We start from the raw sequence: 25,467 nt of genomic DNA, 5'->3' as shown, positions 1-25,467 counted from the left end.
CTGATTATTTTTGAGGATGTATATTAAAATAATATATAATGAAACACTCATGACTATTCATGTTATATGAAGTGCATCTAATTCTGATTGCATTGGTGTGGGTATTGTATCTCTACCATGTAGTATGGCCACACAATGAGCTTTTGTTTGCCATAAGGTCATCAAGTGGGAAAAAATGGAATGTTCGGCTCAGTCACCAAAGTGTTAAAACAAAATATTTGGTGGCTGTTAGAAAAATAACGAAAAATTATGACATTGGCTGGGAGTCTACAAAACGGCTGGCATTGAATGTGTTAAGACAAAGATTAAGCTCAACTGTAATTTCAAGACGTTGTCAAATGGATTTATTACATGGGTATTGTGAGTGAAAACTTCTACTTTGGGTCGGAGATTTCATCCGTGTAAGTAATAACAATTTTATCGAGGAGTCACAAAGCACACAATAAACAATAAATAAGCAAACAGGAACTTGTATTCATATTAACTTGCCTTCTTGGTGATTTGTATTCAGTGTTTTTACTGCATTTGTTTTTGGAAAAATGTTTTTGCAAAATCATTGTAGGGTGGCTAATACTAATGTAAGGATGGCTAAAGCCACCCTAAAATAGGGCTAAGAACGTCCCTGATTGTATCATTGCTACATAATATGAGTTTATTCCAGAAAATGTAAAGATAGACTCAAAAGGACTGCTTGTTTACTGGAATGAATGTTACAATGAATATCTGCCCATTGTCTAATAACACCCACCAGTGGTGTAGTCTACGTAGAACGCGGGTATACGGAGTATACCCACTTCTAAATTTCAGGGATTTCAGTATACCCACTTAACATTGATTGATCCATTGTTTTGAATAGCACAAATATATACAGTATACCCAGTTCTAAAAATCTCAAATATACAGTATACCCACCATAAAAAGTAGACTACACCACTGACACCCACTAAAACAGTTACTAAAACATATAAAACAGAGAGAGGCCACTATGTTCTTCTGCATCTCAACGAGGAGCGGCACACATTTGGTAGGGTTGGGGGCAGTTAGTGAATGCAAGTTTGGACTCCAAGCTGGGTTCAACGCCATCTGGTGGTGAGAAGGAGAATCGCTGCAGTAGAGAGGTGAAGAACAGGAACAGCTCCATTCTAGCCAGTTGCTCTCCGAGACACACTCTTTTACCTGAGAACAAAAAAGGAGGAATTCACTCAATATATAAACAAATACTAAATAAATGGGGAATACAATGACTTCAATTTAGTATGCCCAAAGCCATTTGCCCAGTTGCTGCTTTTTATGATTGATTTTTCACAATTGTTGCTGAGTAGTTGAAATATTGTTTTCTCTTTCGGTTGACTCACTCGACATCTCACTAAGGCTAAGGTAAGGCCCTTTTGCCAAAGCTAGCTTTCAATCCTGCCATTAGGGCAATGAGCTGCTTAGCTGAGGGACCCGTCCCCTTAGGATAAAACTCAGCTACGCGGGCTCTGAGCTCTTTATCCTGAAACCTTTTCGCTCGTGATTTGACAGGATACTCCTGCGATTCAGCCGTTTACCAGAACGCCTGTCTAAAGACGTCATGGGATTCGTAGCTGCAAAAGAGCTTTCACTAGATTTGGACTCGTAGCAAGTTTCATTCCTTTTGCCATTATTTGTGTTTTAGTTTGGTTTCGGTGTTACCCTCCATTGACAAACTCTTAGCTAACATTTGCCTAGCCCCTAGCGCTGTAGATGGCGGTAGCGTGCTTCTCATGCAAACACCTCAAAAATAGAAGAAGAAGGAAGGGACAACGCCCCCTTAGGAGACCCAACTTGAGCACACTCTTTTGCATTGGGTGGGTGATTTTTGAAGCCTCTTTATTACTCCACCCTCTTTGACTTAACTGTTTTAGCTAACTTAGCTAGTTAGCGAACTAGCTTGGCGTTTCTTCGATAGTTCCTGGCTAGTTTTTTCCTCGTATCTAATGCTGCTAGTATTAACTACGCAGTCTCGCAAGGCAACTTGCAAGCGTGACTAGTCACCCTCCAGTCCTAGCCCCAACTGATGTGGATTTGACATCGCGGCGAAGGATCCACACACCAATTGCATCGAGTGCCTGGGTTAACCCCACGCTAAGGAGGCTCTCGCGGGCCGTTCCTGTGAGGCGTGTAAGGCGCTAAACCTTAGCAGGCTTCATGGAGCACATGGTGACTGCTGGCATTCCCCACTACGCTGATTCGGATGACGAATAGGACAAGACCCTAACCCTTGGTCAAAACTGGGCAGATGACCCCCAGTTCCTATCACAAGGGATGAAACTGTTTTTGTTTAATTGATTTGTTTATGTCCATTTCATTACATGTAGAGGGTTTCCGCTACATTCACTTCACCGTGGCGGGCCGCCACGCCTTCGCTGTGTCCCGCCTCACCTCAGAAAAACTCCTGTCAGGGTTGTAGTTTGTGCAAGGTTGCGCTGGGTGGTTTATGCTCCGAAACTAACTTCACTGCGCCGTGATGCAGTGAGCCATGCAGTTATTTTCCCCCCCTCCGCAGTGAGTGGGTGTGCTCCCCTGAAATTGTGATGTAATGTAACACAATGTAGAAATTGGCCGTAATTCTCTGTCAAAGTAGCAGGGCATTGCTACAACAGGTGTATTCAGGTCCTCAGAGGCTGAATATTCATGGCTGGGTATTCTTATACGTACCCAAGGAGAATGGCAGGAAGGCCTCCCTCTTCCTGAACCTTCCCTCTGCATCCAAGAAGTGACCTGGGTTGAAGGTGTGAGGGGTCTCCCACTCCGTCTTGTCAAACAGAATAGAATCTAGGTTCCCCATTACCATTGTTCCCTGGGAAACCAAGCAAAATGTACTTTAACAAATTCTGTTGTACCAACTGCATTTACGTATTTCACATACACTCCAAGAAAGTCCAAGGCAAAAATAATCAGGTGTACAAGCGAGTAATTCAAAAACATCCTCAAGTCACCTTAGGAATAAAATAGTCTCCAACTTGAGTGTCCTTCGTGGTACTTCTAATCACGTTCAATGGAAGGATGTTGCCAACTCTCTGAATCTCATGGATGACAGCATCTGTGTAAGGCATGTTCTCCCGGTCGGCCAGAGAAGGCTGCCTTGATGATCCCACCACTCGATCAATCTCCTCCTGCACCTTTCCTAAAAATTGAGCCACAGACCTTAAAAGTTGTTAAAACGTATGCCAATGTTTCATTACATCAAAGCCTAGAGAACAGATAATCTGTTTTCCTCACGCTGTATCTCTGGATACTTCATCATGTATAGAAATGCCCAGAACAGGGTGGTGGACGTGGTCTCAGTTCCGGCTATAAACAGGTCCAGGGTGCAAAAGCACAAGTTCTCCACATTGAAGCCCGCTGCTTTGTCATCCTTCCACTACAGAAAGCAAAAAAAGAGGAATACAAAAGCTGTTTCAGTTATAAGACAGAAGGAGACAACAGATAGTCCCTGGGGTTACATGACGATTTTAATTCTGAATTAACTCACTTTAATAAAGCTTAATTCCACTTTTAACTTTAAACTTTACCCAGTCCCGCACACTGAATCAGACTGTTCGAAATTGTTAAGTACAATGCATCCATTTAATGTCAGGGTTTACTAACTACAGTCGAGAGTATTTTAGGCTTTATTTTCGGATGTTAACTATGAAAAGCATGTTCTTCGGTCTCTCGTTAAGATTATTCTCTCTACGCGCAGCGTCCTCGCTGAGCACATTTCCATCGAAAACGTATTAAAATCATGTTGAAGGCCACTGACTGCCTCCTTTCCCGCCGTCCTTGGGGGCATATGTAAGGCCCATATATAGCCCGTGCGCACATCCTCTTCATCCATTTCGCTTTCATGAAACACCATACCTGTCAACTTTGAGCTACCAAAAATCCGGGAAAATTCCGATATTTTAAGCCAAAATTCAGGATATTTTCTATATAGGCCAAATCCTGACAGTCAACAGGACGATAGAGAACAGTTCAACAACAGTCCGCCTGCAAAGACAGACCCCGTCTAAAATCCCCTAGCGCACGTTTTAAATGAGCATCACACTCTGCTACTGAATTAACCTACAATCTTTAAGACTATAGCCATCAGGGGCGGAGTGGGGGGACTTTTCCCACCGGGACAATTTTCCCCTTGGCGGCCCTTTTTACAACCCCCCCCCAAAAAAATACAACAAACATGGTTCCCTCACCAAAAAGACAAAAATCACGAAATCAGCAGTCGATGAAATACACAGTCATCATCACAGTCCAAAGCATAGTTAGTTGCAGGTTAGGCTACATCACGCTACTGTTCCATAAAAATTTGCACTCCACTGTCATTTTGACAGTTTGTTGGCCTATTGAAATATCGTTTAAGGAAGACAGGATGAGCACGGACACAACGTTTTGAATGTAGGGATTTTTAGAAGAGTATATAGCCTACAAGAAGTCTGTCTACATTGTGCAATAGACCATGCAGCAAATGAGCCAAACCTACTTCAAAGCAAGTCAACAAAATGAATAACCAAACGGTGTAGGCCTACCTTAAAACGCTGTCTTCATTGCAGCAAATGTCTTTTTTCTTGCAATTATTACACTTTAATCCACAGTTTACACACCCAGCTGCTCACAGCAGAATTTCTTCCATTTCTTCAGACAGAACATATGCTACATCCTAAATGTGGCACATATAAATATATGTATGCTAATAACATTAGGTCGACTATAAGGAGATATACTGGTAGCTCTAACCAGAGCCATACAGAGGGAGAGTCGGGCAATCTCCACTGTGATTATCATTACCGAGACAGTTGATAGTTTACATATTTGTGGTGATTACCCCGCAGTATAGTTGGTTAGTCCTTATTTTTTACTTTTTTGTGGTGGTTCTATGTTGAGTCTATGGAAAGACAGCCACTTTAGGCACAACCTCGATCTCGTTGAAAGGCGGGGCTGCAATTTAATTCCTGGTCCTCCATTCTCGTAACTCTCCCTCTGTATGGCTCTGGGGTGGATTTCTCGAATCCGACCAAAATTAGCCTTCGGACCAAGTAAGTCCGAATGAAGTCTGACACAATAACTAACCAACAACTATGATTTCTCGAAAGCCTCTAAAAAACAAAGTCCGATGTAGGTACGAAGTAAGTCCAATGAAATTCCAACCAAGTTCAGACGCACGATGAAGTTGTCGGAAATGCTCGGAGTGTCTCGCCTCAGCTCGGGTGCATTTGTCACAACGCAGTGACGCTACCACAGTGCCTGTCAGTAATGATCCTACATCCCTATCAAAAGTCCACAAGTCTTTATCAACACAATCCTGTCCCCGAATTCACCCCTTCAACTGCAGTTATCAAATGCGACATTACAATCCATCGTGCATTATTTTTTTTTACTTAAGTTTTGTATTAATATTAATATTCTATAACCTACCACTAATTTGGAAGCACACTTGGTGGGTGAGTGGATGAGTGAATGTCGGAATATCATACACGTTTGCCATTTCTTTATTGTAGGCCGGAAGGTGACCCTCGAAAAGTGCTTCAGAAACCTAACTTCGCTCCACAGCCTCCGAACAAACAGACATTCAGTTCATAAAAAAGAAAGACTTATATAGAGGATTTAAAACCTCCGTTCGGATTAGTCCGCACTACAAGGCTATTCAAATTCGCAACGTGTAATGACGAACTACTGTCTCCGAGGCTAATGTAGATATTCGGCCGGCGTAATAATACTTTTCGCCTCGAGAGGTGCCACGGTTGATGCGTCATCAGAAGGAACGAATCAGCTAACTGCTATGTCAGCTGAGATGAGGAGTAAACGGAAGTAGCATGGCTACCGAAGGAGCAGGTCGATCATCTAGTAGTACCGAGGAAGACGAAATCTCGACCGAAAATTTACAAAAAAAGACATCTTCGAAACGCAAGTTGTGTTACATGCATATATCTTCGGTCAAGCATGAAGAAACACAGAATTTCACCAATACAGTGGAATACATATCGAAATTTTCGGCAGTGGCTAGAATTGAAGGGTGAGTGCAGAGACGTAGCAGAACATTTTAAGCAATGTATTGAGTTGGAGTTTGACAAAATTCCCGAGGATGCGGCTTTCCATCCCACATGCTACCGGACAGAGCCGGCGCGCCCAATACGCTCACTACGCTCTCAGCGTAAGGCCTCGCGCGACCCTTTACGTCACTGACGTTGATAGTTAAAAAAAAAAACGCGAACTGATTTAATTGTTTATTATTGATTCCGTCACACAAAACGTGAAACGTCCAACATGAAACGACATTTTCCCTGCGGAAACGACAAAAAGAAAAAGAAAATTCATGACCATAAGCGACGAGAACAGCAGTCAGGTAGGCAACGTAACTCCTCTGTTGTTATGGTTGCTTCCACTCATTGTGATCCTTCTTCTGTGGCTAATTTCGTATGGAGCAGAAGTGTCAGTGGGCTTTTGTATTGCACAACAATGCCGGGTTATAAAGTGCCCAGGTCTTCGATACAGTCACATGTTGTAAGAAGGGGGATTAACGTTTTACTGTTGTTTTAAAAGGTAGAAGTTGTTAAGAACCACAAGCTGAGTAGCGTTTCGTTTGTGCAATTAGTTCAACTGAATCAACAGGTAGAACTAGCCTAGGCTAGAGAGAATGTGAGAGGAAAGGGTGGTGTTGTCAACGTTTTAGTTGTTTCGAAAGGTGTACTAGTTGAATCATAATCTGACAAGCCGTTCGTTTAGCCGATGAAACGTCAGTGCAGTCGAAGCAACGAAGGAGGGAGTGTGAGACAGAGAAGCGGTGCCCTTTGTGTGTGTGTGGTTGTCTGTGAGTTTGCGCGCGCGCTGTTGTATGCGTGGCTGCCTCGATTGTTTAGAAACAAATATCAACACAGACATTCATTTTGGTTTTGACATGCGCTTAAGATTTTTGATAAGACGTCCGTGCAGTCTAAGCAATGGAGGAGGAGGGAGTGAGAGAGAGATGGAGTGCCGTGTGTGTGTGTGTGTGTGTGGGTGGGTGATAACAATAGCAAGGGGGCGCGGCTTGCTTGGATAGACTGAATAATAATAATAAATCCAGACCTTTGGTGAATGACTGAAACTGGTGACGAAGGTGAATCTCAATAAATAGTGAACACAACATTATTCACAATAATGTGTGATAACATTCATAATAACACATGTTATATAGCTAAATAATTTATTTTACATATGAGTTTCTTATTATATTTCTTATTTCTCTTATCATAAGCCTATTCATTTATTTTTTTTAAAACGTTTTAGACCAGATTACTAAAGGCAAGCTACTAGGGGGCAGGCTATAAAATATGGTAATTTTAAATGCAAACAATTTGATGGAGCTAAATTAATTGAAGCCTTAGTTATATTGTACAGGCGCTAAGATTAAGTTTCTGACCAGCTCAGACTCCAGCCAGTCAGCCAATGGAGGGCCAGCACAATGTTCAGGTAGTACACAGATGAGCTAGGTACACCTGCAGCTGATGAGGTAGTCGCATGTTCAGTAGCCTACAGCCACCGTTGTCTACATGTTCACAATCTGTTATGACATTATTGATGTTTTTGTCTCAAGAGCGCAGAAAGGGAGACTTTTTAATTAAGCTTGATTGGAGTCAAATTTTGGTAACACTTTATTTTAGGGACACATCTATTAGCACTAATACATAAAATATTAATGCATGTGTAAGTAACTTGTAAGGCATGTACTAAGCAAAATAAGACAGTTGTTAAGCATGTATTCACAAATGTCTTGTTCATGCACAATAAGGGATTTATTACCAATATAGCCTTAGTAAGGACCTAGTAGACCTAGATTTCTATTTATGTGTAAGCAGTAAGGGCCAGAATACAATGTGTATAAGCTCCTGGTACACTGTGTGAACAAACCCTGAACAGTGTGAAAACAGATATGGAATAAGGGTCCCTATTCTAAAGTGATGCATTGCTCAGCCCAGATGGCTTAGGCCCCCCACTACCTAGGGCCCCCACTCTACGTTCCCCCCCCGGGAAGCAAAGTGTAAGAACATTTCAGAGTCTACATTAGTCTCAGTAGGTATGAAGATCTCACTTATTCTACTCATTATGTCAATGAGTAATTGGAAGCATTATATAGCAAGGATTGGACGTAAAGTTATCAATGACGGTGGGTGGTGAGATGTCATTTTTTCATACACCAATTAGTTTTAATTGTAAAAACCCTACAATAAATGCAGAATATAACGATGAGTAATAGTTTGGAAGCGAAACTAAGCTATTCCTTTCTGATAAATAAGTTAATGTTTGAGAAAACTTAGCTACAAGAAGTGCAGTGCATGATGGGTAGGCTACGCCCTTAGTCAGAAATGCAATGCATGGCCAATGCAGCAATGATAATATTTCTGTTGTTACGTACATGGCAAATTGTTTGGATAGCAACTAAATTTCACAAGTGAGGGGAGGAGCTAAGGACGTAGGCTCAGAGCTGGGTAGGTTGTCTGTTGGCCTAGATTGCGTACCCATCATGCACTGCACTTCTTGAAGCTAATGTTCTCAAACATTCCCTTAATTATCACAAAAGAGTAGTTTAGTTTTGCTTCAAAACTATAATTCTAATGTTCTGCATTTATTTTGGGTTTTTTTGAATTAAAACTCAGTGGTACATGAAAAAAAATTACATCTCACCAACCCACCGCCATTGACAAGTGTACGTTCAATCCTTGCTATATATAGGCTCTTGTTACCTCCCTCTTATTGATATGAACAAGAGAAAACTAGATGACTCAGCTGGGTAAGTATTAATTATTTGATATACCCTTACACTTTGAAGATCGGGGGGGCTAGGTAGTGCAGGCCTGGGTGGTGTGGGGTCCCTAGGACTTTGGTAGTGCAGAGGCCCTGAGCCATCTGGACTGACCAATGCATCACTTTAGAATAGGGACCCTTATTCTGCGTCTGTTTTCACACTGTTCAGGGTTTGTTCACACAGTGTGTCGGGAGCTTATACACATTGTATTCTGCCACTTACTACTTACTAATAAATAGAAATATAGGCTTACTGGTCCTTACTAAGGTTATATTAGTAATAAATCCCTAATTGGGCATGAACAAGACATTTGTGAATACATGCTTAACAACTGTCTTATTTTGCTTAGTACATGCCTTACAAGTCACTTACACAGGCATTAATATTGTATGTATTAGTGCTAATAGATGTGTCCCTAAAATAAAGTGTTACCCAAATTTTTTGTCTGTGGTTCGCGTTTTGCATGGGGGGGGGATGGGTTGCGCACTTTATGAGGGCCCCTTGGCATATTTTTGCCATGGAGGTCAGAACCGGCTCTGCTACCGGAGGTTTATTGACAAGCGGGAAATTGAACGAGTCACACACACACACACACACACACACACACACACACACACACACACACACACACACACACACACACACACACACACAGACACACACACACACACACACACAGATGTTAGTAGAAGTTGACTGACTATCTAGCCCACACTGCTGCACAATCATTGTTTTTTTGTCTAATTCTAATATGAATGCACGTATGAATTGGCATAATGTGTTATGTATGTGTGTGGGTGTGAAATTACATTCCAATAGCCTGCAAAACATCCCCATGCCTATAGTACCCCCAGTGTTTTAGGTTTTAGATGTTTAAATGAATCACACTTTGTCTTAAATAGGATAGGGTGTATGTTTTTATGGATGTCAAAGCATGCCTGGTGTTTATATGACACTGAATATCTGTTCAGAAATGTGGCTCCTCAGCCTGATGGCCTGTCTGGTTAAGACACTGCTTCTGCCATCCCATCCCCCGTGCCATTCCCCCACCCCCCACTGCCCCCCTCTCTCACTTGTACACTTGGGATTTTTCCGCTTCTGTCCCTGGGCAGCCTCAGTGACCAGGCTCAAGAGGTGTGTCCTGGCTGTGCTGTACATCTGTGTGCTTAACCCCTTAGCGCAGCACCTATGTTATAACCTTACTGTCACCAAAATTGTAATATGTATGTCTTAATCTGTTACTCTGCACTGTCATAGCAATGTTGTTATGATGTAGTTTTCAGCAAATAGTGAATAGGCCCGCTGGCAACCCCATCTGCAGTAAGAGGCTACGGAATGCTTTTTTTGGGGGTGCAACACCCATCGCCATTTTTTTTTACAAAACCACTCCACCAGGAAAAATGTCTAATTGTTTGCCTGTCTATTTATTCATTCTTTTTTCTTTTCTTTTGTACAAGGCAAGTTGCAGGAAGCAGCTGAAGTAAAGGAAGACCAGAGCATCCTCATTCACATCAAGGACAGAGACTGTGTGGCTCTGGAGGTGCAGTACCACAGAAGTACCACATAGTGTGAGCATTACAACTGCATGTTGAAATTGACTGAAGTTATTCTCTAACACTCTGCTTGTCATCTGCACATACTGTACTTGTAATATTTTGAAATAAGGAGGATGGCAGTATTCTTGATAGTGTGATATTCATTACAGTATGTGCTTCCCTTTGGAATACTTGGTATTATATCTGTTGCATAGCAAGTAAACTCCACCAATATTATTTATTCACTCCAAGTTAATTTGTGAGGGTGGCTATTGCATATCAGCGACAACATGAAGCCCCACTATGCTTGTACTGATATGCCTCTTTTTTTGTTGATTTGTGTTACAGACAGGATATATTGAAGAAGAGGCTCAGCTAGTGTTCCACACCCCCACCAAACGCAACACATCTGAAATGGTTTTTGCTGAGAACTTGTCGACGAATGCAGTCTTGGACTTGTTACCATCAGGTGCGGAGACGACTCAGTCCAGCGAAATGAGCCAGACAGACAGCGACACGGAAAGGAGGAAGTCAAAGCAACCAATCACAGCAGAGGAGACACGGACACTTTACACAGCAGCTTTGCTTTTGAAGATGCTGCTTAGTCACAGTTCTGGCATGTCATGCCCATGGCCCCCAACTGCAGTAAACTTCAATCTCACTGAAGTCATTTGCTGTGGCATGCGCAAAAGATGTGTACCTGGATGCTTTCGCAGATCTGGGGAGTGACTTTAACCTGGCACAATCTACATTTGCCCTATTATGCAAATATGTCTGTCATCTCTATGATCAGTCCACCACAGAAAACATCAACGAGGCAAGGTACAAAGCTTTCTGCATGGCATCTTCAGCCTTGCCAGAACTGTCCATCCCCCTGACAAGCGATGCCCTCCACCAGCACTGCAAAAGGGAAAATGATCAGGCTAAGATAATGAGGTCATGTGTGAAGCAAAAGATTGGCGCTCCATCTCCCACTGAGCATGGCTGGCATCTGGAAGATGGACAACTTCACGTGACATGGATGACAAGAAATCCAGCTCCTAACTCTGTTTTACATGTCATACACTGTGGTTGCAGAGGGAGTGCCTGTGAGACAAACAGATGCTCCTGTTTCTCTGCAGGACTCTGTTGTACAGACATGTGCAGGTGTTCCAACTGCTCAAACTCAAAGGAAAAGGAGGATAAAGAAGATGAAACCTGCCCTGACACTGACATTGAGGAGTAGTGTGTGTGTGTGTGTGTGTGTGTGTGTGTGTGTGTGTGTGTGTGTGTGTGTGTGTGTGTGTGTGTGTGTGTGTGTGTGTGTGTGTGTGTGTGTGTGTGTGTGTGTGTGTGTGTGTGTGTCTGTTCGCCATTCTATTCCATTTGTATCATTATTATTCCTTTTATTATGGTTATGTACAGTGAGGAGAATAAGTATTTGATCCCTTGCTGATTTTGTTGGTTTGCCCACTAATAAAGACATGATCATTCTATAATGTTAATGATAAAATGTATTATAATAAAGAGAGACAGAATATCAAAAAGAAAATCCAGAAAATAACTTTGAAGAATATATTTTAATTGATTTGTATTCCATTGAGGAAAATAAGTATTTGACCCCTCTAGTCAAAGAAGACAAAATACTTGGTGGCAAAGCCCTTGTTTTCACATACAGAGGTCAGATGTTTCTTTCAGTTAATGACAATGTTTGTGGGTATATTAGAAAGGATTTTTGTCCACTCTTCTTTGCAGATCATTTCTAAATTACTTAAGTTGTATGACTGTAGCTTGCCAAATGGGAACTTCTGTTCCCTTCACAGGATTATTATAGGGTTAATGTTTGGAAACTGTCTAGGCCACTTCATGACCTTAATGTGCTTCTGCTTGAGCTACTCCTTCGTTGCTTGGGCTGTATGTTATGGATTATTATCATTTTGGGAGGCCAATCCATGACCCACCTCCCAGGTCGTGTGCTTAACCCTCCTGTTACCCTCAAATTTGGGAACATCCGCGATCCTTGGGGTCAATTTGACCCCAACCACTTACTGTAAATGTCTACAAAATCAGTAGAAAACAACACTTTGGCACATGTTTATGTCTCAGATATGTATTATTGCTCTGTTGGTGACATAAAAAAGTCCTTTAAATATATCCTAGCACCCCCACACATAGCCCACACACCAAAAAAACGTAATCCATGACCAGGCGAAAATTAGAAAAAATAGCAATAAAATGTCATTAATTGGTCTAAAAACATATGGATACATATTATTGAAATTTTAGAGGCTCCACATACTCCCTAAATATGAATATCTATTACTTATAACATTTGAAAAGAAAAAACAGATTTGATCATCAAGGATATTATCTGTCTATTACCGTATGGGTTAATTTGACCCTAAAAGAAATAGACATTTTCCCAAACACTCAGAAGGTTTTTAATGTTTGAATGTGTATTTATAACACAAGTATAATAGTTAGGTAAGAACATGGATACATTGCCAACCAAGAGTTTCGGGAACATCATAGAAAATCATTGTTTTCTACATTATTTCTACGCTTGAATTAGTGTGAAGGAAAAAAGCATAAGGAGCATAAAAAAGCATAAGCAAAAATGAGCATGTGTTCCTTGTAGACATATTACATGTTCATGGTAGTGGGGTGATGTTTGAAAGAACAGGGCTAGCAAATTGTATGCTTACTTCTATTCACTATGTATGCCCACTGGAGAACTTTTGGTATGGACGTCAATGTGTATGTCCTTCACAAAAGTTACAGCTGTTGCTGTTCCTGCCTTCTCTATGTCAGGTAGCAGCAGTTTATAACCAATGCTGCAGACAACTATGTCAATTTGGAACACCATACTGAACAGAGGAGAAGAATAGCACCATTATATCTCTCAACATAGCAACAAACCTTGAGATCGCATCCATCTACAGAAGAACATCAGCTTGTCACTGTCAGAACAGTCCATTTCAATATTTGGATCACAATCATAAAGCTTCTATTCAAATATACCATCACTTATAATTATGTATGCTGGGCACAGAACAGCATGCCCAGCAATGCTGACTATATGTGACCCATCTTATGCTAGCATGTGTGTGTAGTGGGAGGGTGCAAAAGTAGCTCCAAGGGTACAGGGCTGGGGGGTAGGGGGGTTGCTGTGGTGGGTGCCATGATGGTACTATAGGTACAACAAGGTTCAGTTGGTGGATTTTGTCAAAATGTCAACGCTGTATAGCCACCATTGTCCAAAATGTTGCCGTGAATTAGTTTTAGGCCTCCCCCATGTCATTAGTATTTTTTAGTTATCAGGGGCCAAACAAAAGCAAAATGTTCAGAAGAAACACGGCTAAATATCTTATTTTCATATATTTCACATTATCTAAACATATTTTAACATTTATTTGCAAAATATGGATGATCCATTCATGTTTTATACACTTGAAACAATTGGGGTCAAATTGACCCCAAGGAACACGGATGTAACCAAAATGTGTACAGCACTTAGGAAAAACATTTTTGTTGAAATTTCACTTTTTTCACATGCATCCCATCTATTTAGGAAAAGTCATCAAATATGAGGCAGAAGAAATATGTACTTCATGTATTTTTCAGGTGTTAAACATTGAAAGGGGTCAAATAGACCCCAAGGATAACAGGAGGGTTAAAGCCTGCGCATCTGAATTAGCTGATGTCTTTACAGATATTTTTAACCTCTCACTACAGCAGTCTGTTGTCCCTGCATGCTTCAAGAGGACTACCATCATCCCAGTCCCTAAAAAATCTACAGTGAGTTGTCTGAATGATTACCGACCAGTAGCTCTTACACCTGTTGCCATGAAGTGCTTTGAGAGGCTTATAAAGATGCATATCACATCATCTATTCCTGCTGCACTTGACCCACTTCAGTTCGCCTATAGGTCAAACAGATCAACTGATGACGCCATTGCCCTTGCATTAAACACCGCTCTTACCCATCTTGATCACAGTAACACTTATGTGAGGTTGCTCTTTATCGACTACAGCTCTGCCTTCAACACAATTATTCCATCCAAACTAGTGTTAAAGTTGCAATCTCTAAACCTTAATCCTTCACTCTGCAGCTGGATTCTAAACTTTCTCACCGATAGGCCTCAAGCAGTGCGACTGGGCAAGTTCACCTCCTCCACACTCTGCCTCAGCACCGGCGCGCCCCAGGGATGTGTGCTCAGCCCCCTACTCTATTCCCTTTTCACACATGACTGCAGAGCCATTCACAATTCCAATACCATCATTAAGTTTGCTGACGACACTACGGTAATTGGCTGCATCACAAATGGAGATGAGTCAGCCTACAGGGCTGAGGTGGCGGCATTGTCAACCTGGTGTGTGGATAACAATCTACTCCTGAATGTCAGCAAAACAAAGGAGTTGATCGTGGATTTCCGGAGGACACAACACCAGCCACACCAGCCAATTTACATCGCTGATACTGCAGTGGAGAGGGTTAAGAGCTATAAATTCCTAGGAGTCAACATCAAGGAGGATCTCAGCTGGTCTCATCACATCAATTGCATCACTAAGACGGCTAGACAGCGACTGTTTTTTCTGAGACGGCTGCACAGATATGGAATGGAGAGTAGGATACTGGCCAACTTCTATCGCTGTACAATAGAAACCATATTAACTGGTAATTTCACAGCCTGGTATGGTAACACCACTGCCCAAGACAGGAGAGACCTCCAGCGAGTCATCAAATCTGCTCAACGGACCATCAAAGCAGATCTACCCAACATCCAGGATCTCTACAATCAGCGGTGTCTGAGGAGGGCCAAAAGAATTATAGCTGATCCGCACCACCCCAGCTACACACACTTCACCCTTCTATCATCTGCCCGGAGATACAGGTGCTTACGTGCTCACACGCCGACTCAGGGACAGCTTCTTCCCTCAGTGTATCAGACTGTTGAATTCAAAAACACAGACATAGGAAGGAATTCACTCATCACATCTCCCCTTCTCCAACCTGCCAATTTTTTTTTTTTTTTTTTTTTTGCAGCTTTCAACTTTTTCAACTTTTTAAATATATATTTTTTTCCTACTTTTTTTTTTGCCTTTTTAACATTCTTTTTTACCTTTTTTGGGACTACCAGAGCAGGGAAGCTTTTCATTGTATATATATGTTTCATATATATACACATGACAATAAAATATCTTGTATCTTGTATCTTGTATCTTGTATCTTGTACCTTCAGTCTAGTGGTGGTGGGAAAGAGGTTGGCATGCAGCATTGTACATTTACATGTCTCCCTCCATCCATTTCTTGACGATGTGAAGTTGTCCTGTGTCTTGGCCAGATAAACAACCTCAAAACATAATGTTACCACTTTCATTTATGATGTTGGAGAAGGTGTTGTTCTTGGGATCATAGGCAGCATTTCTCTTCCTCCACACACATAGAGTTGTGTTAATGCCAAACAGTTTGATTTTGGTGTTATCTGATTCCAGCACCTCCCAATCATATCCTAATCCAGTTTGACGTTCATTGGCAAACCTCAGGTGAGCCTGAACAGGTTCCTTCTGAAGCCGGGGTACCATACATGCACTGCAGGATTTTAATCCGCTGTGGTATCAAGTGTTTCCAATAGTTTTCTTAGTGATTGAGGTCCCAGCTGCCTTGAGATCATTTCCTAGCTCCTCCCATACAGTTTTAAGGTGCTTTATCTCCTTTTTTCTGGTTATTAAATTCCCACAAGGTCAAATCTTGTATGGAACCAGATACAGGTCTAAGATTGATGATTGATGATCATTTTGTATGTCCTAAAATTGGGAAGAAATGCACCAACAGTTTGCTCTTTAATATCCAGGAGCCCATTTCAGCCTTATTGAGTTCTAAAATCTTGTCCCTGACATCCTTTGACAGCTTTTTGGTCTGTTCCATGTTGGCGAGTTTAGTTTGATTGATTGACTGATTCTATGGACTGATTCTGCAGATTCAATGTGTCTTTTGTGCAGGTTACTATTAACAGGTGTGTTCAATTCAGATAACAAGTTGATTGGAAGTGCCATTTGATCTGCGGGATCAGAACTCTTAATGGTTGGCAGGGGATCAAATACTTATTTCCCTCAATTAAATATAAATCAATTATTATATATTCTTTAGAGTTAATTTCTGGATTTTCTTTTTGATATTCTGTCTCTCCATATTAGAATACATATTATCATTAACATTAAAGACTGATCATGTCTTTATTAGTGGGCAAACCAGCAAAATCAGCAAGGGATCAAATACTTATTCTCCTCACTGTATATAAGTTAATGCCAGTTCATGAAAATGCCGGTTCATGTGTATGCCACTTGTTTTGATTTTTTTATTTGTTGTATAGTTATTAGTGAATAAATGAATACATGAATACCTGAATGGTCCTTATCATTGATCATTAGATTATTTCCATTTATTAATGTGAATATGAAAAGGTAACCTTATCATCCACTTGCATAATTGTTGTTGGTGCTATAAACAAAGCACTGTTACAATCACTTAGAGGGTTAATTTATTTAGAACTTATCCCAATCCAGAGATATATGCATGAGTATTATTTTTGATAATTGTTATTATATGTGAACATGAAAAGGTAACCTTATCATCCACTTGCACAATAGTTGTTGGTGCTATAAACAAAGCACTGTTTGGAGTTACAATCACTTAGAGGGTTATCAATAGCCTGGGTTATCTATAGCCTACTTATTGCAATTGTTTCCATTAATTGCTCAAATCCACAGTATGAAATGTCAATTGCATAATTGTGCTTTGTTCAGTAAATAAAGAACTATTTATTATTCATTTAGAATTTGTCCCAATCCAAAAATGTAGGCACGAGTATTATTTTTGATAATTGTTATTATATATCCTCTTCAAAATGGTATTTTTGGAGATTCTTATAGGTAGGTCAGACTTAACAACAACAGACGGCTTGTCATTATTTTCAGTTTTTCAGACTGCTTGCCACTTTTTCCCCGTAAATCGGCTACGTGATTGGCTTAAAAGGGTCACATGGTGTCCAGTGACGTAAAAATCGTCATTCCCTACAGAGGATAAGATTTCTTACTGAAATGTCACCGTTTTAATTACGTGCACGATTACATGAAGCGGACATTTCGCGGTAAGTTGAACATAGCTTTGGTCGTTTCATCATCTAATGGACCTGCTGTTCGGAAGCTGTGGAGCGAGGCTGAACGAAAAGGGCTGTCACCCTACGGCCTATTGGTGGCGTGAGTTCAATCCACGGTGAATAAAGTAGCCTAGCCTAATAACCACCCATCACATCTTTTTTTCCCCAGAAAGGCAAGCAAAGTCATTCTCACGGTCATAGGCAACGCAACACTTTCAACAGGTCATGGCCACGCAGAGTAGACAGCTTAATGCTGCTTGGAATGATAACTGAAATTCCACACGAGAATTAATAGAACATATCAGGATGTTTATGTCGTTTCCCTGCCTGCACATCTTTATGCGCAAGGTAGGGAAGTGTCGTTATTGCCGTGGTGCGTAAAGACGCGGAGTCGGGAATGGAAGGATGATGGATTGGGGTAGGACCATGGAAGGGGCCGTCAAAGTCTCTAAACGTGACACATTCAAAGTCGGAGGATACCTGTCAACACAATAATATCCCCAAAATCCACCCCATTAAATGCAGTACGCGTAACCAAATGTCGGCCTACACATCACTATCGCCATCAATGACTGAAGAGCAATGGTGAAAGGTAAGCGCGAATTAATCGCGGCTGCGTTTTCAGTGTCTGTGACAAGATTTCGATTCCCTCAGTAAGATACATTAAGCGCAGGTGCCTATTCCTCTGCAGAACTGTTTATCCACCCTCTCTATGTGCGTAAAGTGGCCGATCTACACGTGCTGTTGTGCGCGCGTGTGGAGCTGTGGCATCCGAGAGTCTCTGCCTCGCGGCCACGCACGCAGTCACTAAGTAGCCTAACTGACTGCTTTTCACCTGCATTTTACAAAGACACAAAACGATGGCCCAATTTACACACAGAGAGAAAGAAGGACGAGCTGTGTTGTTTTCTGATCCTCCTGACTGTACTACTGACGGACACTTTGTGCGCCATGGGCCATGGCGCTACACTGTGTTCCCCAACAGTAATATGAACTAGAAAAGTTTACGCTGTAGTACTCAATAGAGCAAAAATGTCCAGATGACATACACATTTTAGGTGTTCTCAACATATTTTCAGGTACCAATAAATTAACTCTGGTTGGCATTGTATTTTTAAGTACAACTGACATCCTAACACAATGTCTTTGAGTTTGTAAATTGGAACTCTATCTGGCATTTGAGTGGTTAGATGTCTTGACAATAGCTTAGGCGACCATGGAGTAGTGGTTAAACAGCTGGTCTTCAACCTCAAAGGTTGCAAGTTCAATCTCCAACATGGAGATAACCTTACCTACTTCCTAGAACATGGTATTAAATTGTTCAGATGGCCACCAGACCCATGACTCTAGCTTTAATTAGCAATATTTTTCACATTTAATTTTGAGCGAAATTACAAAAGAAAAAGGCTTAGGTAAAGCAAGACAATGTTTGAGTTGCTGTGGTCTGGATAGGGGAATGGCCACAAGATCAGAGGATTGCAGGTTTGAATCCTGTATTACCAATAGTGCAGCAAATACCTCAAACAATCTTTCACTTGGTGATGCAAGCATCAAATTTGGTTCAGAGGTGCTTCAGACCCTACCCTTTTAGAAAAGGTCGCTATCCAGGTGAAAAAACAAAATGGCGGCCATTTTCCAAGATGGCCGCCAATTGAACTGCGTTTAAATGGCTTTTATGTATATTTTGATTGACTGATCATATTTTGAATATCTATGTATGAAAATATATTATGTTGAGCATGGAAAATTCAATTATACACTCAAGAAAAAAACAAAATATTGAAAGTTATAGTATTTTCATAATTACATATGAATAAACTAACACTCACTGAATGATTCTAAATATTACAAAAACAGAAGTAGGCCTATAATGATTACATGTTTGTTGTTTGGGTAGGAAAACACTATGATGCACATGTTGGATTAGTTATTTTTAGTCCTCACATTTGCAGGAATATAACTGTGTACAGTTGAGGCTAAAGCAATAGCATTTGCATCTTCCTCTGCAGTCAGTCTTGCATCCACATTTTGTCAGTTGCTGGAAGCTTTGACCAGAGAACTTTCCAGGCCTCACCATCTTTTTGGCGGAGGCACCTGTACCTCTTTCCAGAGGGCAGGAGACTGAACAGTTTGTGTGCAGTGTGACTCATGTTTTTGGTGATCATCAGTGCTTTTCGGGTGAGGCGGGTGGTGTAAATGTCCTGCAGGGAGGGGAGTGGCGCTCCAATGATCTTCTACGCTGTGTTCACAATGTGCTGGAGTGTCTTCCTGTTTTGCTCTGTGCAACCTCCTCCCCACACTGTGATGCAGCTGGTCAGGATGCTCTTGATGGGTCCTCCTTTGAATGCCGTCATGATGGAGGTTGTAGCACTTGTCTTCTTCAGTTTGCAAAAGAAGTTAGAGGCGCTGTTGGGCTTTCTTCGCCAGTGATGATGTGTTTGTGGTCCAAGAGAGGTCGTCGCTGATGTGCACTCCAAGGAATTTTGTGCTGCTCACTCTCTCCACAACATCATCGTCGATGGTCCGTGGTAGCGGATGTTTTTGGCCCCTCTGAAAGTTGACAACAATCTCTTGATCTTATTGACATTCAGCAGGGACGTTGTTGTCCTTGCACCATCTGGCCAGCAAGTGTACTTCTTCTCTGGAGTGAGTCTCGTCACCCTTAGTGATGAGGCCCACCAGGTGTTGTATCGTACGCAAACTTCATCTGATGGTTGAGTGCTGTGGGTCGTTGTGCAGTCATGTGTCAGCAGCGTGAACAGCAGGGGGTGAGCACAAAACCTTGCGGGGCCCCCATGCTCAGGGTCAGGTGCTTGAGGTGTTGTTCCCGACACTTACTGCAGCTCAATGGATTTTTAGCAGACATCTTGTGTAATACGGTTAAAGGCCGAGGGGCTATCCTTTTACCACCCAACCATTCAAAATATCAAAGCACATTGAGATATGGGACACAACAAGGTTCAGTCATCTTCTGCCCTAGCCGGGCTCCGCCCTACTGGTGACGCAACGCCTTCGGCTCAGCTACACACAGTAGGGCCAGGAGCTTGCTCAATCCCGCTACAGCGGGATCTCCACCCACTTTGTCTGGAACCAATCAACTGAGCATTTCCAACCGTCCTGGGTTGAGGCGAGTTGGCAGTGACGTGGTTTAAGCAGAGACATTCTATTGGGCTAAGAAATGTTTGGTTTAAACTTCGGCACAACCCTCAACCAGTAACAAGCCGAGGAGGCGGGTTAACCAGGCCATGGAAACAAAGTTTGTCCGGTATGGAAACGCTAATCGTTATAGTCCTAGTCAGACCAGAATCGCGGTACGTGATCTGAAGTCTATGAAAATCAGGCAACTTCTGCCCTACACCCAGCCACGATCGTTCATCCAGTGTCATTTAAGTCCCGTGCGATCTGTACACCATCCGGGTAACTGAAGCCCCGTTACCCTTGGCTCGGCTCTCCCGCACTGGCACATCCTGTCAATTCTAACTAAATTCTAACTACGCTAACTACATTTCTAGTTAAGCTATATACAAAGGGTCTTATTAGGTAGCTTATGGGAGACTATACATACTAACAAACTAAAGTGAGTATACTACTAAAAGAGTTAGTAAACTACAACTACAGCTATTGTACCACAATCCGACACTGAACCCCATGCTGAGTCTCACAGCAGTTGATGTCACCAGTGTGCCCTGGTTGTGCTATAACATCACTCTAATACAGAATAATGTAAACAAAATATTTTTTAGGACATTGTATTCCAACAGTGATGGCAAGGTTAGTATGTATTATAGAATACCTGCTATCGTACAGCTGTATGTCATAAATATACATTTTCAGTCATGTAAGGGCTGCCATTTTGAAAAGTGGTGGCCATTTTGTGATGAAATATTGATACTATTTAGTTGTCCTGGTCAGAATTCATAGATTTTAATATTTCCATCACTCAGATGTCTTGATTACTTGGCATTCTAAGATGAAAACAGCTTTTTTCACCTTTAATGAGGCGGCCATCTTGAAAAATGGCCGCCATCTTGTTTTTTCACCTGGATAGCGACCTTTTCTGGGAGAGTAGGCCTTGGAGCACCTGTGTACCTGATTTGGTGCTTGCATCACCAAGTGAAAGATTCTTATGGAATATTGACTTAACATCCCACACTACAATAAAAAAACACTCAAGTAGATATTTATTGTTTATTTCTCTCGAAACTGTGAAAGTTACAAATTCTTTAAATCATGTCAATTGGAACTATATCTGACATATGAGACTATGGATGTCAGCGTGTTGTGCTTGGGCAGTCATGGACTAACAGTTAAGCAGTTGGCCTCAAAACATGATGGTTTCAAGTTCGATTCCCAGCACAGGATGTCAGTAAAATTTTTTTAAAAAATCACATTCAAACATTATTGTTTTGGTATGATGTCAGTTGGTCGAATTTGAAGTGGAAAGTATGTGTGAAACACATTTGACTGTTAATTATGAGTAAGTCCAATACTTTTTAACAAACAGGGCTAACTTTCTACAAATACAAAACCTGCAGTTGAGTGGTGTAGGGGATAGTCCTCTGCATGTAACCATATAGGCATGTCCTTATCTTGAGGTTGAGAGTTCCAATCCTAAGGCTGGATCACTCACTTTTTTGGTTGTTTTAGTTGTTTTTTTAATTGTTTACCAGCTTCTGCTTTGTGTAAAGAACAACCCAACCATGTCAGAACCCTAGAAACCCTATTTTATTAAAATGTAACATAAAATACAAACTTCTCTAAAAACGGTGAATCTGTCAATGGGGGATAGATTTACTCAACACCATGTGACCATCAAACCACAACTGACAACTTGGCATGGAAAAATGTGTCTATCAACCTCACTTCAAGGTAAGAAAAGACCAATAAAAGTGTATTGGTGTGTATGTGTAGTAGTTTACTATGTTGCTGTGTGTGACATTAGGTGCTCTTGATGCTACACTGTGTGTATGTTTTGTTAGCAACTTAGCTTAGAATGTTAGCTACTGCTAGTTAGGCTAGCACTGTGTAGGCCTTTCATACAAATCTTTTTCTTGTATCATACATCTGCAGTGTATTTGCAAGTGATGCGTTGCATTTTCATGATGACATATTGCACATTGAACTTCTGTATAAACCAGTGTAGCAATCATGCTGTAGGGGCCTAATCCAACAAGTCCTCATGAAAGCCTTAAACTTATTAGGCCTATTTATGCTCCACAGGCAGCCGATATGGGACCACCAGAACTCTATGATCCATCAGCTCTACTCAACACTCCAAAGGATAAACAACTGACTGTGTTGTGAAGTCTGACACTATTTTGGGAGAAATGTTATTGTAAGTTAGGTTATATGGATCTCCTTCAGCCACCAACTCCTAATAAAAGATTCAGAAATGGACAACAAATAAATGACTAAATTGCCTAATGTGTTGAGGTTGATTCTTTGTAATATATTGACTGTTGACTGTGTGGTCTAAATTTTAGATTTAGATTTAGATTGGTGTGTATTGTATGATTGTTGTGTTATTGTCTACTGTTTTTGTTTGTCAACCACATGGAACAAAATAAAATAAAAACTTGATATAAAGCATTGTTCATGTTTGTGGAATTAAAGCTCATGTTATATTTGGTTTAAACAGAGTGGTGTTAGCCTAGTGCATTAGTATAAACCAACCAATCAATAAACCAACCAAGAATTTTTTTTTTGGCTCTAAAATGGGAAAACATAAAACTTTTAATTTTGGAATCAAAAACTTAGAGCCAATATAGCTAAACAATGCTGTGCTTGTTTACTTAAAAGAAATAACTGTCTGCTTAGTACTAATTGCATTGATTTTTCTCGAAATATTTATGTCAATGGAGCATGTTAGATCTTTGAGTAGCAGCTACTAAAACATTCAAGATTTTATTTTTTCTCATAACATTTGTTTTCACATAACATCTCTGATTTTATGTAAGACTTACACAAACGTTTTAGTTTTCAACTCAAATCTTTTGTGTAAACCATTGTTTCTGTGCATTTTAGAGTTTGGAGTACATACTTGACTTGGGCTGCTAAAAACTAAAAATCTAATTATGGAATTAAAGTTTTCAATCTTTTCAGTCATTTCAAAGTTTTTGATCATCTTCTTAAAGATTTTGTGTCCCGCATATGCATGCATGTATGTAGTATTTACGTAAAACATTTGGTCACAAAACTAAAACTTTAACGGGAATAATTTTCCACAAAAGTTTAGAGTTCGTGGAACATGTTGGGGTTTACAGTGTATTTGGACTGTGCGCCCACTGCCGGAACAACATTTGTTTTAACAGTAGCCTATTGGCCGGCTGCTTGTGACAGGCTTGTATTACAATAGTAGAAGTGAAATGAAAAGAAGAATATTATGAACACTATGAAATAAGAACTAACGGGAAGAAGTGTCCAGTCCTTGTCATCACGCTTGCCTTTCCGAGTACCTTTCCATATCGCCCTGTTCCAACAGGCTATGCAGTTGCATACTGTCCATTTTTTAACTTGTTGTAGCCTACGATGTAGTTTGGAGTTCTTGTAGACTAAGGCATAGCCTACAATGCAAGGAAAACGAGAAGGATCACCGCACATTGGTGGCCTTTTTGAATAAAGCCATTTTTTTACATGTAGCCTATTTCCATGTATCCTATGCTTATTGGGGTTTAATCAAAATATACTGATTTTTCCTATACGTGTGGAGATAGGTGAGTGGTTAAGAATTCTGCATTCAGACGAGATGCTGCTTTTGGTGTGGGTTCAAATCCTGATGCTAGGCTAATGAAACAAGGTTATTTTATTGGCACCGCTTTAGGCCTAATTGATCGGTGGCCGTGAAGCACGATTGTGGAACATGGAATTTCCTACTATATTTGGACAATATATTTTTTTTCCATATTTGAACACTGTTGGTGTGATTTTTTGTGTCCTGTTCGTAACATGAGTAGACATTTTGTGTAGTATGGGTCAGGGGCTTGTGCACTTGGTGGCAGTAATCGATCGATGTTGCTTGAACTCGGCCTGAACCCGCCCCAAACCCACGAGCAAGAGTGACGTGCTACCCAAAACAAAGGTGAACTAGCTAACCATGCTATTCGTTCCAATTCTGACAGTAGTACTGACGCACAGCCCCTACTTCGTTTTGCCGCAACACCTGAGTTGTTCGCTTCTGCACCGGACGAACGACTAACTACATTACTTGTAAACATTGGGACTTTGTAAGTCCGAACGAAGTGTTCCAGAAACAGTTTTGTCGCACCTGAGTTGTTAGTTGCTACGTTAGTTAGCAACGAAGGTTTCGAGAATCGTAGCCCTGGTTCTAACAAATCAATGTCATCAAAACAAAACCCACTGCTTCTGTGGTGTTTATCGTATTTAGCTGCAGTTCACTTCCTTACTACTTGGTGGAGTCTATTATTCGCAACCCAAGTCAATAACCATAGAACAAGTGAATATGTAATGTGAAGACTGGCAGACTGTAAACTAACAGTCTTGTGGAAATCGTAAAATAAGTCCTAATTCATTCATATTTCCATCCTTTGGTTACAAATCTAAATATCACAGGTTCTTCACATACTGAAAACGAAACTGTGTTATTGAGATCTAGTAAACTGTATGACTTCAGCAATCCATGGTGTGTCTCAGTAGAGAAGGGGTGTGGCCAATTTACTTTTTGACACCGTCACTGAGATATTACCGTCTGGTACACGGTGTATATATATTGGTAGGTCAACACTTCTCTTGAATTTGAGTCTAAATTTGTTAAATTAGCTTGACTATATAGGATTTATAAACTTTAGGGCCGGTTGAGGAATTATAACGGCCGCGGTGCTACATTACACGGCTGCGGCCCACCGGGACAAGTCCCCGATCTCCCGATGGCCACTCCGCGCCTGATAGCCATTCCTTCACTCATCTACTAACTGAAAACAAAGCCCATCAAGATGTTACCCAGAATTGATTCGTCCCCTATCTGGTAGAATTCAAAATGTTCTAGATATAATTG

At 41.0% G+C, this 25,467-nt stretch overlaps 2 protein-coding genes across 2 annotated transcripts in view; both read right to left on the bottom strand.

Moving 5' to 3' along the window:
* Positions 1 to 318: 318 nt before the first annotated feature.
* LOC134451525 (cytochrome P450 2J4-like) overlaps positions 319 to 25,467 on the bottom strand; it is a 59,795-nt gene continuing 34,646 nt past the window's right edge. The window contains exons 6-9 of the mRNA XM_063202030.1: positions 3,244 to 3,385; positions 2,961 to 3,148; positions 2,680 to 2,821; positions 319 to 1,176 (exon numbers count right to left, since the gene is read on the bottom strand). Coding sequence (XP_063058100.1) covers positions 1,001 to 1,176; positions 2,680 to 2,821; positions 2,961 to 3,148; positions 3,244 to 3,385 — 648 coding nt within the window. The 3' untranslated portion in view covers positions 319 to 1,000. The remainder of the gene's footprint in view (positions 1,177 to 2,679; positions 2,822 to 2,960; positions 3,149 to 3,243; positions 3,386 to 25,467) is intronic.
* The window catches only part of LOC134451526 (uncharacterized), a 296,996-nt gene continuing 296,258 nt past the window's right edge, over positions 24,730 to 25,467 (bottom strand). Inside the window, exon 2 of the mRNA XM_063202031.1 lies at positions 24,730 to 24,774. The gene's annotated coding sequence lies outside the window, so the exon portion shown is untranslated. The remainder of the gene's footprint in view (positions 24,775 to 25,467) is intronic.

The sequence above is a fragment of the Engraulis encrasicolus genome, chromosome 6 (assembly GCF_034702125.1).
Source record: "Engraulis encrasicolus isolate BLACKSEA-1 chromosome 6, IST_EnEncr_1.0, whole genome shotgun sequence".
NCBI classification, from domain to species: domain Eukaryota; kingdom Metazoa; phylum Chordata; class Actinopteri; order Clupeiformes; family Engraulidae; genus Engraulis; species Engraulis encrasicolus.
Note: the sequence above shows the minus strand (reverse complement) of the source record. Positions and strands in the feature narration are given on the sequence as shown.